General features: G+C 50.4%; 1 protein-coding gene across 1 annotated transcript in view; it reads right to left on the reverse strand.

Annotated features, from left to right (window-relative positions):
- The window catches only part of PLEKHG5 (pleckstrin homology and RhoGEF domain containing G5), a 75,255-nt gene that overhangs the window by 9,800 nt on the left and 46,905 nt on the right, over positions 1-18,550 (reverse strand). The window contains exons 8-18 of the mRNA XM_015406262.1: positions 15,839-16,024; positions 15,059-15,232; positions 13,382-13,477; positions 11,703-11,753; positions 8,885-9,034; positions 8,046-8,156; positions 6,878-7,027; positions 4,995-5,132; positions 4,760-4,879; positions 3,711-3,843; positions 815-930 (exon numbers count right to left, since the gene is read on the reverse strand). Coding sequence (XP_015261748.1) covers positions 815-930; positions 3,711-3,843; positions 4,760-4,879; positions 4,995-5,132; positions 6,878-7,027; positions 8,046-8,156; positions 8,885-9,034; positions 11,703-11,753; positions 13,382-13,477; positions 15,059-15,232; positions 15,839-16,024 — 1,425 coding nt within the window. The remainder of the gene's footprint in view (positions 1-814; positions 931-3,710; positions 3,844-4,759; positions 4,880-4,994; positions 5,133-6,877; positions 7,028-8,045; positions 8,157-8,884; positions 9,035-11,702; positions 11,754-13,381; positions 13,478-15,058; positions 15,233-15,838; positions 16,025-18,550) is intronic.

An 18,550-nucleotide genomic window follows, 5' to 3' on the forward strand; every position in this document is an offset into this window, starting at 1 on the left:
GGGCTCGGCAGTGGAGCTGCAAGGCCGGCGGCGGCGGCTGGGATCGTTGGGGGCGGGGTGTGTGGCCTTATGACACATTTCCGGTGATGTCAGGGGGTGTGGCCTTATGACACACTTCCGGTGATGTCAGGGGGTGTGGCATATGCTAATGAGTTATGCTAATGAGTTCCCCTAGCTCTTTTTCTACGAAACGACCCCTGATGCACATACTGTGAAGGGGGGGGGGGGAACGGCACCGAGCCAGGATGGCATGAACAAACCATCCCGATGACACGAGAGCATGCTTGCACGATCAGACAGGGAAAAATCCACCCGTGGCCTGTCAGAACCCGTTAGAGCCGGACTTTTCCCGGTGACTTTTAACTCTGCTTCTGCGGCGGAACAGCATGGGTTGCCGACAACTGCGCCATGCTTCCCAGATGTTGCTGTGTGACCGCACCCTTTAGATCTGTCAGGCATCCGCACCTCTGTCGGATCTTAAGGCGCATGTGATCGCAGCCTAACAGCAGCTTCCTCTCCCAGAAACGATACAGGAATCTTTCTCCAGAAACCTCACCAGTTAAAGTCTGCAAAATAACCTGTCATTATGGACCCTCTACCTATATGTAGGGACTGGCAGCTTCCACTTCAGCGTATCTGAAGAAGTGTGCGTGAACACAAATGCTTATACTATGAATTAAACTTTGTTGGTCTTAAAGGTGCCCCCGGACTCGAACTTTGTTCCGCTGCTTCAGACCAACACGGCTGCCCCACCTGAAATTGTCTCCAGGATTCAGTTTGGTTAGGCCACCCCTTGATTCTCCCCAAAACCCACCTGGGCGTTGTAAATCGCTTCGATCCAGCTTCGGCACAAAGACTGCCCACTGGCCTGGAAGGTGTAGGCGCACACGGCACTCCGGAACTCATTCAGATAGATCACCAGGAAGGAACCTGGCGGGGGGAAGGGGGAGGGGATGCACATGAGCACGGTCTGATGTGAACGGCTGTAGTTCCAGAAAGCAAGTCACAGGTGGAACCAGGAAACCCAGAACACAGGCAGGGCTGCAATCCAGCATGAGTACAGAAAAGCCACAGAATGTGCTCCTGGGCATGGAATTTTCTCCTCTCCTCTCTGACTCCTGCTGATCATAGGGGCAAAGTTTTGTGCTCAGAACAAGCAACTATTACCTTAATGCCACTCCTGTGGTGGTGGTGGTGGTGATGATGATAATAATGATAATGATAATGATAATAATAATGATAATGATAATGATAATGATAATAATAATAATAATAATAATAATAATAATAATAATAATAATAATAATAAAAAAAAATAAGAATAAGAATAAGAAGAATACTGGCCTGCCTTACAGGGGTGTGGCCATTTGGTTCCCATGCACATAAATAAGGAATTGCACCTCTGCACGGAGTGATGCAGTTAAAGTGATGCAGTTACAGGCTTTAAAGAGAGCCAGCGTGGTGTAGTGGTTAAGAGCGACAGACTCTAATCTGGAGAACCAGGTTTGATTCCCCACTCCTCCACACGAAGCCTGCTGGGTGACCTTGGGCCAGTCCCAGTTCTCTCAGAGTTGTTCTCTCAAGGGCACTTCTCTCGGAGCTCTCTCAGCCCCACCTACCTCACAGGGTGTCTGTTGTGGGGAGAGGAAGGGAAGGCGATTGCAAGCTGCTTTGAGACTCCTTTGGGTAGTGAAGAGTGGGGTATAAATCCAATCTCTTCTTCTTCTTCTTTAAACATTGATTAAATGCTACAGGTGAAGTTGGCCACCTGCGCCATAACAACTAATTTCTGCTTCCAGAGCATGCTCTCAATCCCCAAACTACCGGTGGATTGAGAGTCAATGTGGCCCTGCATTTCCCGGGGCACAGGGGATGATTTGGATCCAAATGCTGACGTGAAGGGAAAGGGGTTTCCCTGACTTGCCATGGCATGGGAGGTGATTACGTCCCTTGGGGAAACCAGGCATACTGCTCTTATTATTTATTTATTTATTTATTTATTTATTATTTACATTTATATCCCGCCCTCCCCGGAGGCTCAGGGCGGCTGTACGCATAAGTTTCTCCAGCGGGGCAAACAGTGCCCCCTGGGGGCATTGCAAGTAAGGGACATGGAGTGGGAGGAAAAGCTGAAGTCACTTCACCCTCTGGGCCACACACTGTTCCAAATCTTCCCCTAAGCACCTGAGAAATATGTACCAAACATAGCCAACAGCCAGGACCGGGGGTGGGGTGGGGGGACGCAAGGAAAACCTAAAACACAGTTACAACCTCAAACTCCTGAGAAGGTTTACATTTTTTCCAGTAAGTAGTGATTGAGAGGCTATAGCAGAATGTGTGCGGGGGGGGGGGAGGGGATGTGGTAAAATCTGAATAAGCCAGCCAGTGATGGGGGGATTGAGAGAAGCAGGTTGTGAAAGCAGAATAACAGATACAAAATAGGAAAAATCATGCACATTTGGCTTAATTTGCATAATTTATGCCCACTGCAGAACTCAGTTTTTCCTGCTGCAGAATTTGGAATACTTGCTATATTGAAATCCCGTAAACTTGCAGTCCTGGTCATGGGAAAGCTGCTGTGCAGGGTGCTATGGACTGAATTCTATCACCTGCCTCGATAACGCAAAATTGCCAACTTTTATTATTTTTTACCATTCCTGGGGAGGACAAGGAGTTGTGCAGAACACCCAAACCTGGCTGGAATGGCACCATCCAATGGCCATTTACTCAGAGGTCTGACAGAATCCCTCATCGGTGTGCCTAGAATTGCTGCTGCAACCTTGTCCAGTGACCCACACACTTTCAAGCATATTCTTCAGGGGCAGGATGTTTGCTTCTTTCAAAGTGAAAGCTGAAAGTATTAAGCAGCCAAACTCTGTGGCCAGCATCACAGCCTGCGGGTTCCCTGTGTGCCCACAATTTCATCTTATACACATGGCAGTTCTTATTTTGTCCGGGACAAAACTAAACAGTGGTCTTGAAAACAGGACCTTGCGGCCTTGCTAGAGAACTGAATTCTGTGCCCAATACCGCTTATGGAGAAATTGTGGCACAGATAGAAGAAGAGGAAGAGATTGGATTTATATCCCACCTTTCATTACCCAAAGGTGTCTCAGAGCGGCTTAAAAACTCCCTTCCCTTCCCCTCCCCCAACAGACACCCTGTGAGGTGGGTGGGGCTGAGAGAACTCTGACACAAACTGCTCTTTTTCAAGGACAGCTGTGCCAGAGCTTGTGACTGACCCAAGGTCACATCAGCAGGTGCAAGTGGAGGAGTGGGGAATCAAACCCGGTTCTCCTAGATTAGAGTCCGCACACTTAACCACTACACCAAACTGGCTCTCAACCTGAGCCTTCCATTGTAGTGTCTCAGAGTGGCTTACAAACTCCTTTCCCTTCCCCTCCCCACAACAGACACCCTATGAGGTAGGTGGGGCTGAGAGAGCTCTGACAGAAACTGCTATTTTTCAAGAACAGCTCTTATCAGAACTATGGCTTGCCCAAGGTCATCCAGCCAGGTGCAAGTGGAGGAGTGGGGAATCAAACCCGGTTCTCCCAGATTAGAGTCCGCGCACTTAACCACTACACCAAACTGGCTTACATAGGACCTACCTATGCAAAACTGGCCAGTCGAAAGGGGACACTTCTTTGAGGGAGGGCAACAAAATGAGGGCCGTCCCCCAACACACACATGACATAGGCAATTCTCACCAGGGTCCTTGAGGTCCCGGCACACCACCCTATCAACAAGCAACGGTTGGCGGATGATCTTTGTGCGTTCAGCCTTCTTCACTGGCTTGGTGATGAGGAAGAGGTCCGTGAACAGGAAGCAGTAGACGTCCATCTAGAAAAGGCAATGCCACAAAAAAAAACCAAAAAAAAAAACCAAAAGCAATGAGACCCTGGATGGTGTCAGGAGAGAACCAGGGAAGTCTGAGTTCAACTCCCCATTCAGCCACCAAATTTTCTAGGTGACATCCTTGCAGCCTAACCTACCTCACAGGAATGTTGTGAGGATAAAATGGAGGAGGGGATAACGAGGGACGTTGCTCTCAGCTCCTTAAAGGATCGTTTGGGATTAAAACATGACAGGTTGGCAAAGGAATGAGAAAGCCTCATTCAGAACTATCAATGTGGTACAGCCCTCCCTGGGGCTATATCACTTCACGCTGCTGATGGAAGGAGGAGGAGGATATTGGATTTATACCCCGCCCTTCACTACCCAAAGAAGTCTCAGAGCAGCTTACAATCTCCTTTCCCTTCCCCTCCACACAACAGACACCCTGTGAGGTAGGTGGGGCTGAGAGAGCTCTGACAGAAACTGCTCTTTTTCAAGAACAGCTCTTATCAGAACTATGGCTTGCCCAAGGTCAGCCAGCAGGTGCAAGTGGAGGAGTGGGGAATCAAACCTTTGAAACGCATGAACAAAAATCTTTGAAATGCACAAACAAAAATCCCCACTCTGCTATGGAAGTCTGCTGGGTGATCTTGGGCCAGTCACTCTCTCTCAGCCTACCCTACCTCACAGGGCTGTCGTGAGGATAAAATGGAGGAGAGGAGAATAACACAAGCCACTATGGATCCCCACCGGGGAGAAATGCAGGGTATAAATGAAGTACATAACTAAATATGTGCAGGAAACAGTCATACCACCACCACCCCACCCATCTAAAGTGGTATATTCCAGAAAGGGTATGCTGCAAAATATTCTCCTGGCAAGATCAGACCAAGAGCCCGGCAAAATCTCATTTGGCCCGAACCTTGCTGTCTTTGCCTTCTTTCATTTTAAGGCTCCCCTCCAGCAGAAGTTGGCGTGTCTCCTCGGGCGACGTCCCCGGGATGGGGGTCGTCAGGTCCAGATGCAAGAACTCCTTTAAGATCTGGCGATGGAACACAGAAATGGGTTAAAACAGGACAGGCCATCAGACAGATGAGGCCAGCCAGGGAGTGGCAGCCTGCAGACCCGGACGTTTGGCCCGCTCTGCCTCCCCCCACCTTGTCCACTTCGTCGTTGCTGCCCTCCACCACCTCGTAGGCGTCAATGCGGCTGACGATGGTAGCCAGGCGCTGCTGCTCCTGGCGCTGGCGCATGCGTGAGTTGACGTGGTTGATGAAGCGCTCCACTGAGTTGATCTGGAAGGAGGGAAAGGGAAAGAAGAATCCTGAATCCTGTAAGTACGCGCTCTTCTGAAGACGGAGCAAGGAGGACAGGTTTCCCCTCTGCTATCTCTACCCATGGCTTTTTGGCTAGACCCTCCCCAGCTTAATCGAATCATAGAATCATAGAGTTGGAAGGGACCTCCAGGGTCATCTAGTCCAACCCCCTGCACAATGCAAGAAATTCACAAATACCTCCCCCACACACACACCCAGTGACTCCTGTTCCATGACCAGAAGATGGTAAAAAACCTCCAGGATCCCTGGCCAAACTGGCCTGGAGAAAAGCTGCTTCCTGGCTCCAAAGTGGCAATTGGCATTTCCCTGGGCATGCAACCCTTCCTGCCCTCCCTCTCATGATCTGCCTAAGTTCACAGAATCAGCATTGCTGTCAGATGGCCATCTAGCCTCTGTTTGAAAACCTCCAGAGAAGGAGGGCTTGCACTCAGTATAGTGCTGAGGAGAGGCTGTGGCTTAATGGTAGAGCACTTGCTTTGTACGTGGAAGGTTGCAGGTTCAATCCCTGGCAGCACCTGCAGTTAAAGGACCTTGGGCAAGAGGAGATGGGAAAAACCTCCCTCTACTGGAGAAGTGTTGCCCATCAGAGTAGGACATACAAGGTCAGATGCACAAAGGGTCAGGCTACCTGATGGCTTCGCTGCAGGAAATTCCCTGGACCAGGGACCACAGCTCTCCCCCAGAAGAGTGACTTCAGTTCCCAGAGGCACCATTCTGGGGAGCTTTGAGAAAAGGAGTGGCCCTCCTCAGCTGCATCATCCCCTCCCCCTGACTAATGTGGTGCAGCCCCAAATAATTTTGTGAGGATACAAACTCACCGATGGGATGTGAGCACAGAAGGGAACATTCAAAAGCCCTTTACAGATGCTGTGATGAACATGACAACATTGCACATAGAAAGGGACAGGGCACGAGCCCCCCCATCTACACACTATTCTTGGCACATGATCAAGGAGCCTATACATATAGACTCAAGTCCCCATGATTGGGAATGCTGCTTTTTCAAATGGTCTTGTTCACAGGGAGGGAATCCCTGTGCATATGTTACTAGATTTTGCGCTCACAAACCAAAGATTATGCATAGGTGGGGCCAATGTGCCTGTCCTTGCTCTCTCTCTGTGCAAGTTTATTTCAATACAGACAATATCACTGTATAGGGCTTTAAAAACCCAGTATTCATTTTTTAAAGAAGGAGGAGGAGGAGGAGGAGGAGATTGGATTTATACCCCGTCCTTCACTACCTGAAGGAGTCTTAGAGCGGATTACAATCTCCTTTCCCTTCCCCTCCCCACAACAGACACCTTGTGAGGTAGGTGGGGCTGAGAGAGTTCCTTTAAGAACTGCATGTGAGAAAACAGCTCTGAAAAAACTTGTAACTGACGCAAGGTCACACCAGCAGCTGCATGTGGAGGAGTGGGGAATCAAACCCGGTTCTCCCAGATTAGAGTCCGCGCTCCTAACCACTACACACTAAACAGAAGCTCGTTTCTAGCCCTTAAAAATGGGTGGGCAGAGATGAGAAAGGCTGGTGCAGCATTCCCTTGCAAAGCTCTCGGCCCCTCCCCAAAACAAATGATGCAAACTTGCGGAATGTGCATCATTTTGCAGGGTGAAGAATTCACTTTTTTTTTACACACAGCTCAAATTCTTTCTCATGCCGTCCGCTCCCATCCCTCCCCTCTGCCCCACCCACTGCCAGTTACCATAGTGACAATGGCCTCCCGGACTTGGGACTCTTCTGTCTTTTTCAGCACGGACTTGAGCAGCAGCGGGTACTTGGTGAGGCGCTGGTGCGGCTTCACCAACATGTCGCTCAGCTTCAGCCGGTTGCACTGCTTGTGTTTCTCTGCCCACTGCAGGCGACAAAGGGGCAGGCTCAGCGACCGCAAGACCAGGGGCCGGAAACAGGGTCGTTTCCCCACCCCCTTGACCACAGCAGGCCTACGCTTCCCAAAGGACTGTGGGGCAGCCCAAAGGGGGCATTGCCAGGACAATAGGAGAATATAACAAGATCATAAAATCAAGCCATGTAAAAATGGGCGATGGCAAACGAGCCATTTTTCAAAAGCCATTAGAAGCAAGACATGGAAACCAGCCAGAGCGTATAAACAGCATTAAAAGGATATTCATACCAGGGCTCTTTTTGTAGATAAAGCCCAGCAGGAACTCATTAGCATAATAGGCCACACCCAAAAGCAGAAACTCATTAGCCTATTAGGCCACACCCATGACAGCACAGCTCATTGGCATATTAGGCCACACCCCCATGTTACCAGAAGTGTGGTCATCCAGCCACACTCACCTTTTGCTTGTTATTCTGTTTACCTTGTTTGTTGTCAAAACCCAGGGCTTTTTTTGTAGCAGGAACTCCTTTGCATGTTAGGCCACACACCCCTAATGTAGCCAATCCTAATGAGTTTCTGCTGTTGTGTGTTGCCTATTATGCTAATGAGTTCCTGCTAGGCGTGGCCAACTTGGAAGCCAGCCGGAACTCCGTTCCTGTGCGTTCCTGCCCAAAAATAGCCCTGTTCATAACAAACAGGAGGTGACCATTGCCACCTTCCAGGTCCATGAGGAGGAGGAGGAGGAGGAGGAGGAGGAGGAGGAGATTGGATTTATACCCCGCCCTTCACTTGGAGTCTCAGAGCGGCTTACAAACTCCTTTCCCTTCCCCTCCCCACAACAGACACCCTGTGAGGTGGGTGGGGCTGAGAGAACTCTGACACAAACTGCTCTTTTACAAGGACAGCTGTGCCGGAGCTTGTGACTGACCCAAGGTCACATCAGCAGGTGCAAGTGGAGGAGTGGGGAATCAAACCCAGTTCTCCCGGATTAGAGTCCGCGCACTTAACCTGCCATGCCCACCCTTACCGTGATGTAGATGCGAAAGAGTTCATTGTCCCGTAGCAAGTTGCGCATGTATTCCATGCAGCCTTCCTCTTCCATGCAGTACCGGATGTAAGGTTTGAAGAGGGAGCCAAACTGCAAGAGAAAGCGGAGACGGAGGTGAGAGCCAAGGTAGGGTGTGCCTGTGGCTAGCGCCTGTGACATCACCAACCCAGGAGGCGAAAGGAGCGGTGCAGCTGGGGTTGCTCTAGCTTCGTCAATCTGACTGTACAAAGTCAGGCATCTCAAAAGCTGGGATTCTGACCATCAGGAAGAAAGCCCTTGACCTCTGCATCATTAGGGCAGCTGGCCAGAAGAGAGAGCTACTGGGCTGGACTTCACTGCTCTTCAGCACCACCAATCACCACGGAGGGCCAACTAGTGTTACAGCAGACGATGAGTATTATAGCTAGCAGCTAAGCAAAGGTCAGGAGACACAAGGAGCCAATCGGGTTGTGCCTGCTGCTAGAAATCTTCTAGCTGTGGCTTCTCAGTCATCTTTTGGATTGAGACCAAGCCATCCTCGGACAGCCCCTGATGGTTTCCCCAGCTGACAACTCCCTTGATCTCCTGCTCGTCTTGCTTCGCCTCCTCCAGCCAGTCTTCAACACTAACATTCGAGGCTAGAACATGGCCATGGCGACAAAGAAAAGAACGTCTCTGAGCACGGACAGAACACATTTCCCCTCTCTCCTGCAGAGACACAATTAGCCCTCACACTTCTGTGTGTGGACAGTGAGATTTCCAGGCAGGTTGGACCCCCATTTCCTTTCTGAGACCCCATATGCCAACAGCACCCCCGAGAGCAAGGCTCTCGCACCCACCATCTTGAAGCCCTTGAAGAAGTCGCTGGGGTCCAGCAAGGCCCGGCTTGCCCTGGCCTTCTCCAAGACGGGGCCCATGACGGTCCTCCAGAGCGTCCGGTGCAGCTGGATAATCTCCTGGATGTTGCTGAAGAGCCGCTCAGCATCCACCTGTGAGGGAAGCAAACGGAGGTTAGGGTTGCCAACCTCCAGGTGGGAGCTGGAGAACTCCTGGAGGTACGATTGATCTCCAGACTTTAGAAGTCAACTCTTGGCTTCTGGTTTGGGCAGTGGCTGCTGCAGACAGAGTCTTGGGGCTCTCTGGATTTTAAGGTTTAATTGTTTTTTTTTTTAAATTAATTGCCCTGAACCAAGACGGTTTTATTTGCAAATATCAATTTATTATACCAAGCCCAAGATGGAATGTTTTGCCTGTTGGCAGGGTTTCAGTAAACTCCTTGCTAAATCACGGCTGAATTACTGCTTTCCACAGCGACTTCTACCCTTATCTGCGCTTGATACAGCAAGTTATCCAAGATAGTGCTTCTGTAGAAGAGAACTTGTTTCAACTTCTAACAGCTTACGTGATAGGTTTGGCCAAGTGCCTATATCGAGCTGAAAAGGGAAGAGGGAAATATTTTACTATTCTATTCTACTAACAAACAGAAGTCAGTTCTCCTGGAGAAAACGGTCGCTTTGGAGGGCGGACTGCGTGGCCTTATACCCTGCTGAGGTCCCTCCCTTCCCCAAACCCCACTTCCCACAGGCTCCGCTCTTAAATTTCCAGGAATTTCCCAGCCCAGAGTTGGCAACCCATGGTGGTGGTGGGGGATCAGCACACTGTGAAGCCTGCCTCACTGTGCCACAGCTAAGGCTGAATGCACGCTGCAGAGGGGGCATCGGGAAGGGGAAGCCGTGTGCGGCATTACGTAACCGACCTTTCAATAACATTAAGCGCCAGTGCCAGCTGCCCAGGTGGATGTCCGTCATCCCAGGGCCGGCGTTCTAAGAAGTGGGAGCAGATGTATCCTAAACCACCCAGTCAGAAGTAAAAGCTTCCTTCCTTTCTGCCTCCATAAGCAAAAAGGCCACCAGTCTGGTTTTAAACCAAAATGCTAGACATTCAGGAATGTACCAAGGGGAGAGAGTTTCCCCAAAGGTTCTTCTGCCAGCAATGGCTCAGAATTATTCCCCGAACACCAGGGCTTCCTTGGAGGCCTGGCGATTCAGAATCTGACTCCGTTTCGTTTCCCTTCCCATTTTAATGGGGAGAGCTTTTTCTCCCTAGTTCTTCACCCTTCCTGATCAAGGTTCCATAGCAACCACCCCCAATGAGGCTGAGGCTGTGGGACGCTGGCAAGCAGCTCTCCAGCAACGTCTGTGAGATCCGAATCAGGCACTTGGACCAGTGGGGGATGTATTTATACAAATGCAGAAATTAAGACTGGAGACAGAAGGTCGGAGAGCAAGAACGGGATCTATATGCGCAGGCTTTTATCTTTCGTTAAACTGTGGTCCAACAGGTTGTGCAGGGTTTGTATTCAAACGCCTGCCAACACTGCTTAACCACAAACAGCATTAGGAATAAATAAACAAACAAATACATGCACCCAGAAACACTTTCAATTCTCTTCAAAAAACCAAACACTTCAAGCCATCGTCCGCCTCCAGCCAAATGCTGCCTCCTGCGGCACTCTCACCGCGGAAAATGTGGTTACGGCATTTCTTCAAACCATTAATATCAAAACTGTTTCCAGGCAGAATATGACGAAGTGAAACCAGACGACTTTCTGAGACCAGACAAGAGTCTGTGGCACTGATGCTGTGGTCTAAAGCTGGCAGCGACAAGCAATAAGAAACTCCTGAGACCAACCCAGCCCCAGCAATGGGATCTGATGTGCTCCCTCAGTGCCTGGCAGGGAATCCCTCTTTCCTCTGTCCCACGGCAATATTGTCCCTGACGGGGGGGAAAAGGCACCTCTGAATTGAACTGAGGACACCATCCCTTCCATGGAGCACAAAGCATGCTGGGAGACAGAGCCACACTTCCCTTCCCTAAAAGGACAAGGTGGTATAATGGCTACAGAACCTAGGACTGAGAAGACCTGGGTATAGACTCCTGCTGGTCACAGAACTCACTTGGTGAACTGGGGCCAGTCGTATTTTCAGTCAAAATTACCTCAGAGGGTTGCTGTGGAGATAAAAGGGAGGAAAGGAGAACCATCTACGACACCCTGAATTTCTTCGAAGGAAAGGTAGGATAAAAACGAAGTAAATAAAATATGGCGTGGAGGGCGGGGTAAAAATCAGGTAAATAAATATAAATAAATAAAAAAGATATACACCATAAACGTAAGCCCATTTCTGTCACAGCTCACAGGAATAGCATCGTTTGCTGTTTAGCTAGTTATGTCCTCATATAGCTAGTTATGTACTTTTCTCCTCAGTGGGGACCATTTTCCTCTCCTCCATTTTATCCTCACAAGAACCCTGTGAGGTAGGTTTAAGTTGAGAGCACGGACTGGCCCAAAGTCACCCAGCAGGCTTCCATGGTAGAGTGGGGATTCGAACCTGGGTCTTCTGGATCCTAGTCCAACATATTAACAACTATACCAAACTGTGTGAAGGGACCTCTTCAAGGTTTCAAACAGAGCCTTGTCAGCACTCTTGTAAAAATTCCAGTTCCCAGGATTTGGGACGAAAGGGGGGAGCGGAGCTGTAACAACTGGAGTCAATTTCAAAGCAGGTTAAATATGTCCTTATCCTGCGAATGGCTGGTGTGCTTTCGGCTGGAGATTAGACATAGCTGGGGAGGGCAGACAGAGCAGGGAGTCCTCACCTCACACAACAGCCCTGATTCCTGCAGGTTCAAAAGACAGCAGAGGAAGAGCTGTGGAAAGAAAGAGACAAGTGATGCTGCATTCGAACTGAAGCCAGGAAGGGGGGAAAGCTCTTAAATGTTCCGGGGGAGCAGCTCGACCTCTTTTAGGGTTTCTTCGGGGAGGAGAGGACTGGGATGAAAAGTACCAAGACTCCCCTTCCCTAAAACTCAAACTGCTTCCCTAAACAAGCTTTGGGGAAGGGGATTGGAACATACACCCTCCTTTGGGGCTATTTCTCCTTCCCCCCACCCCACCCCTGCAGGTAGCCCTGTGTGGCTGGGAGGGGACGGTGTCACTTGATTGCAACCCAGAATTGTCCTACAGGCTGCTGGAGGCAAGAAGCCCTGACAGTCACCTGAACTTGTCTCATCCTGAGTGAGAACCCTGGTCCACCAAGGTCAGTGTTGCCGTCTCTGACCGGCAGTGATTCCCCAGGATCTCAGGCAGAGGTCTTCCATGCCACCTACCACCTGATCCTTTCAGCTGGTGATGTCTGGAATTGAACCTGGGACCTCCTGCATGCAAAGCAGATGCTCTGCCTCTAAGCCATGGCTATTCCCTTCACAGCCACTTCCCTGGGGAGGTCAGAGGAGCCGTTCAAGGGCAACACACCCCTGATTATGCCTAGTGAGTGTGGAAAGACTAAGGGGAAGAGAAAGATGACTTCCCTAACATGCCCCATGGACAGACAGCCTCCTGGTAGGGAGGCTAAGGGAATCCCTCTAGTGTGTTCCCCTGTACTCTAGTCTATCCAACCAGGACTGGATTCCCTGTTGGCAATACACGGTGGACATACAGTTGAGGGGGGAAAGACAACCCTTAGTTCTGAAACTCCTAAAGCTGCTGGGAGACAGTAAATTAATGAATTCAACGTGCCAATGGTCTCAAAGCACCCACTGCAGAGGAGGCTGCCTGCTGCATCTCTTCATGATGTACTGTTCTGGCCTCAGCTCCCTTCCAATCAACCTTCCCCCCCCCCCAAAGAAGATAAATCTGCCTTGTGTCTGCATCAAATGTCATCGGAACAGTCAGACCATTCTTGAGAGAGACACACAGTGGAATTGCCTGTCCCCCAGAAAAGACTGTCTCTTGCATCTCTGTAAGAGTCACAGCTCTGAATGTGCTTCCTTCCTATCAGGAAGCAAACCCAGAACAGCAATTTGCTCAGAAACATGGTGGACGGGCTCCTCAGGGTGGGGTATTCTTACTCTGACACACTGAAAAAGTAAGCTTTACCGGGAAATAAAGTGTGAACGCACTTTTAATTCAAAAAGTAAGCGTGCCGCAGTGATCAGAAGTTTAGCAAACACTGTTCCCGCTTCCTCCAGAAGAGGGTGCCAGGGATGCACAACATGCTGTTGTGTCCCTTTCAATCCCTGCCAGGAGGTTCAGCTAAGTCACGCCTCCCACCGAGCGCTGGGGGGTTTCCTTACAGCTCCTGGCTCCGTCCATAAGGAGGAGGAATAACACCCACTCTCCCCATGGCTCTTTAACTATCCTGATTCCGAGCATCTAAAGGGTGGCTGACTATCCCGTACTGCATGCAGCCACCCGCAGGTGTCCTGGATATATGAGGGACAGGTTTCTGCTTTTGGGGCTACAGGTGCCTCTGCGAGGGAAAAGGGCAACAACTCACATCGGTGATGACTTTCAGCTTCTTGATGTAAGAGGCTTCCGTGTGCAGCAGCTCCCAGATGGCCTCCTGCTGGTGACACTGCCGACGAGTCAGAGCCTGGAATGGGGGGAGTGGGAGGAGACAAGTCAGTTTTCTTGGCCCAGGCCCATCTACCATCCTCGTGGGGTGGCGGAAAGTCCCATCAAGTCTCAGCTGACTTACGGCCACCCCGTGAGGTTTTCAAAGCAAGAGATGCTCAGAGGAGGTTCGCCATTGCCTGCCTCCAAGTCACAACCCTGGTATTCCTTTGAAGTCTCCCATCTACATCCTAGCCAGGAGAGCCAAAGGTTGTCTGGCAGCCGGAAGTTCTAGCTCTTTAGCATTAGGCACCACGAGGTGGCGAGCTAGACTTGTTTTCAAAGCAAGAGACGTTTCAGAGGTGGTTTACCATTGCCTGCCTCCAAGTCACAACCCTGGTATTCCTTTGAGGTCTCCCACCCACATCCTAGCCAGGGCCGACCCTGCTTAGCTTCTGAGATCTGACAAGATTAGGCTCTCCTGGGCACCATCCTCACAGGAACATAAATCCTGCCATCTAGGTCCAAAAAGGCTGATCCGATGACCTCCAGGAAGTCCACTGGCAAAGTACTGGCAACAGTCATCCCTTTTGAGCCAGCACTGGCTGTTCAGGGGTGGATTGCCCCTCGGTAAGCCGCCCTGAGCCCGCGTTGCGGGGAGGGCGGGGTATAAATTGAATAGAATAAATAAATAAATAAATAAATAAATAAATAAATAACATGGAAGTTCCATCAGCAAACCCAGCTATGAATTTGTCTGATGCAGATACTTGTAAGATTTCCCTGGGAAGGAGTAAAAAAAAAAAAGGCAGCTCGGGGGTGGCCTTTCCAGCAAGAGAATGGCGAGGAAGGGAAGGGGTTAACATTCCTTCCCCCTTCTCCACCCCAGCCAGGCTCATCCTTGATCAAGCAATTTGTATGCCGACAAAGGTTACTGGAATTGGATAAAGCAATCCCGGAGGCTGCGTTTGCAAGGAAGAAAAAACTGTTTAACAGAAACGTGGAGCAAAGCAAAGGGCTCGGTCCTCAGCGCTCTCTGAACCGACGGATATGAAATCCTTCATCCCATAGGAGCAAGACACCGAGAGCTAGGGATGGCCGGCCTCCAGTAGCACCTGGGAGACCAACAAGATATCTGAGGAATAAACCTTTGAGAGTCAAAGCTCCCTCTGTCAGATAAGACCTTCGTCTAGCTGTTCTACGGCAGACCAACATGGCTCCCCTCCAAAACTATTTTGGGGATAGTCATCTCTGCTGCCCCTCCTTTCTGCCGCCATAAGCAAAAAGGCCACCAATCTGGTTTTAAAGCAAAATGCTAGGCATTCAGGAATGTACCAAGGGGAGAGAGTTTCCCCAAAGGTTCTTCTGCTAGCAATGGCTAAGAATTATTCCCCGAACACCAGGGCTTCCACAACCCCACCCTCCAGTCTCCACATCCCCCAAAATCTTATCCCTAAGCCCCCAGACTCAAGGCCCCCGGGATCACCTCCCCCAAAAACTGACCTGCAAAGAGAACCAGACTTGCCCCTGGCAAAAAAAATCCTCCGGGGTTAACCCTAACCCTTAAAATGATGGCAGGGGGCACCCTGTGACCCTCGGGGAACGCCGCTCCGCCCCTCACCTCGGGGCCCTCGATGATCTCCTGCCAGCTGTCTTCCAGGCACAGGCTGGTATCGTCGTCCTCCTCCTCCTCCCAGGAGTCTTGATCGAAGCGGAGCTGCTGCGGGAACTTGGGCAGCCCAAAGTGGCTGTAGCTGTGCAGCTTGCTTTCCAGCTGCTCCATCTTGTCCATCTCCTGAAAGGGCACGGAGAGGCCTGAGAAACGACCTTGGGGCACCGCCACATCTTCCCGTGTCCCCTCCGGCACCAAACCCCTTGGGAAAGGGTGGCCGAAGGCAGCAGAGGACAGCGGGACTCTTCTTCAACCTTTTCCAGTCGTTGCGCAGAAGGGAGCAGAAGGCACAAACAACAGGCTGTCTCTCCCGGTGTTCCCTCTAAGCTGAGTAAGTGTGAGCTAGCTCGGTTTTTTAGCCTCCGGCTCACACATTGGTGTCTTAGCACAGGAAGGATGGCTCCAGAGCAAACTAATTGATGCGGCAGCCAAGTCATTCGCCCACAGTTTTAATGCCAGTAGCTCGCAAAGTAGCATTTTTGCTCACAAGACTCCGCAGCTTAGAGGGAGTGTTGCTCCCGAAACCCTTCCACCCTCCTACGCATCTATTTACAAAAGGGGCCCAGTTATCCTCCTGGGGATCTGATAACTGTCCCCTCCAGATCAGGAACCAATTAACGTCCCCAGGCAAGTAGCCTTTATCTGCAAGCGCCCTCCTTGCGCTGACGGCTGACGAAGGACGGAGTATGCAAGCGCAGAAACCGAGTGCCGGTAAGGCCACTGACGTACCCGTGCAAAGGGGCTGGCGCTGTTGCCTGAACCAAAGAAACCGCTGAATCGGCTGGCAGCCCGGTTCTTCCAGGTATCGATGCCGTTGCTGGACAAGGAACTGCCCACGTGCTGCAAGGGATCCTGGTTCGGAATGCTGGCGTCACCCAGAAATTCGGTCATGTTTTTCCTCTGCCGTCCGGGGACCTGCGGGGCAAAACTGGTCACACACGAGAGAACTGAGAAAAGTAGAAGGAGCGTAAAGGCTGGAGTTATCAGGTGATTGGAGGCGCCAGAGGTAAAGGGGTTTCCCTCGACCTGCAGGCCATCCCCCCCCCCAGACGTGACAGCCGCTTGTACCTTGAGGAGGAAAGAGAGCTGCACGAAAGCGCCAAGGAACATGTCTTGCACCTTGTCCCACTTACAGAGTAATGGCTGCTGCAGCTCCTGAGCTGGGCAGAGAAGCGCAAATCCCCAAGCCACTTGGCTAATCTGCGCACAGCCTTGCTATTCTCGGCTCAAGAAGCCCTCTGGAGCACGCTCTCTCTTCAGAGCTGCCTGGTGCTCTACAGATGCCACAGGCCAACATTTAGAGGAAAGACATCTTTCTATCATTCACTGAGGTTTCTGAGCCAAGCCGCTGTGGCGTTTCTGTCCTCGCCTCTCACAAGAACCCTGACAGCCCCAAAGGCAAATTGCAAAATGTCACACGCCTGCAGGGCACCCTTCAACCTTGTCCTGGGCAACGACGACGGCGCCAGGCCCCTGTCCGAGTTGGCAGTGCAGCCGGAGATGCCAGCTTCACCAGAGCTAGAAGCTGGCCCCTCTGACTCCTCAGGAGTTGTCAGCTTGCCACCGCCAGCGCCCGAGTCAGTAACCCCCGCATCCAGTCCTGTAGCAGCCGATGAGGCACAGGGGCAAACGGAAAGCCCGCCGGAGTCACCTCCACGGGTGGCTTGGCTGAGGGAGTGGCTCCACAAGGACTTATCAACCCGCCGCCGAGACGCACGCTGGCAGGGAAGGCGAGTGCCGAGCCCTGAGTACTAACAGGAGCAGCACCACCACTCAGGGAAGCACAGCCGGAGGCCTATATAGCTCTCGTTCGGGAGTGGGCTCTGTGGAAGCAACAAGTCGCATCTGTCCTTGGCTCCTGCTCTCGGGCCTCACTCCTGCTCGGATTTCTGGCTTCCTGACCTTCTGCTTCAAATGACCACTCTCTCGGACTCGTGACTCGGCTCCTGCTCTGTCTCTCCTGGCTACGACCTAACTCCTGCCTCTCAGCCCAGCCCAGCTCATGACAAACCTCCACACAGTTTTGCTATTCCCTTCGGGGAGGGCGGGGTATTAATCTAATAAATATATAAATAAATACCCCAGCTAAGCTGTGGGTATCTTAAAGAGGGAAAAGATGCTTCCTTTAAACACACATCTTTTCTCCCTTCAGATGCTTAATCGCAAAGCAGGAGAACTGATTTTGAATTGCAAAAATGTGGAAGTCAAAGAGTTAAACTCCTTTGCCCTTCCCTGCATGGACCCAAGGCAATTTGAGGCTGCACTATGTAGACTGTACAACAGGGCTTTGAGCCTTGAGGCCAGCAGAGAGGCCATGGCCAGGCACCCCTCCATCATGCGTGGCACCACATGCATAGGGGTTGTTTCAGAGGCTAAGGACCCCAAACCCAACGTGTACTCCATAACACCTGGAAAGACAAATTCATTTTCTTTTCAATACATTAAAATTAGAGGTGTCAACCAATTACAGGATATTTAGCTAAATAAAACAAAATCCTAGTGGCACCATAAAGACTAGCACAATTTATTTCAATATGAGCTTTTGTAGGACATTGTCAGATACCTTTCTGATGAAGTGGGCTGTGAGCCACCAAAGCTCATACTGAAATAAATTTTGTTAGTCTCTATGGTGCCGCTAGATTTTGGGGGGGGTTCTGCAACCGACTGACACAGCTACCCTTTGCAATCATCACGGATTTCTAGTTACTGTTGTAATCGATTACAGGATTTACAGGATTTTTTTCGTTACAATTACTCTGTGGCTGGTTAATGTATTAAATTTACAGACTCTGCATACTGTCAAATTTTTAAAGGCAGTTGCTTTCAGGTATAGTAAAGGAAATAAGACAATTTCCACTGTAATAATGGCAAGACACCACTAGGAGGCAAGGCCATCTTTAATATTCTCTGACATAAAATATGAGTCCAGGGGCACCTTTAAGACTGACAAAGTTTTATTCAAGGTATAAGCTTCCGTGTGCATGCACACTTCTTCAGATACACTGAAATGGACGTTGCCAGTCCATACATACAGGCAGAGAGTGAGCAGCAAATTAGTATACAGCATAATGAAGATATTTAACAGATGCCTGGACCAAACTGGAATAACAAGCTTTGTTTATATGGTAACCATTTGTTTGGGTTTAATTCCAGGGGGAAAACATAGTGAAGGGAATAAATATATCAAAATCAGAGACTGAGCAATGGTGACCCACAAGTCCAAATTCACTTGGTATGGTAACCTGTCCAGGGCTGACCATGGCAGCCATCTAGTTCAGCATTCTATTTTCTACAATGGCTAACCAGATGTTTTGAAGGAACCAGCAAGCCTTGCACCAAGGATGCAGCTGCCCCCACTATGAACCCCAAGCAGCTGGCATTCAGAGGAAAAGGAAGAAGAGAAGGAGGAGGAGATTGGATTTATACCCTGCCCTTCACTTG

The sequence above is a fragment of the Gekko japonicus genome, unplaced genomic scaffold, assembly GCF_001447785.1.
Source record: "Gekko japonicus isolate JY-2015 unplaced genomic scaffold, Gekko_japonicus_V1.1 scaffold1383, whole genome shotgun sequence".
NCBI classification, from domain to species: Eukaryota; Metazoa; Chordata; class Lepidosauria; order Squamata; family Gekkonidae; genus Gekko; species Gekko japonicus.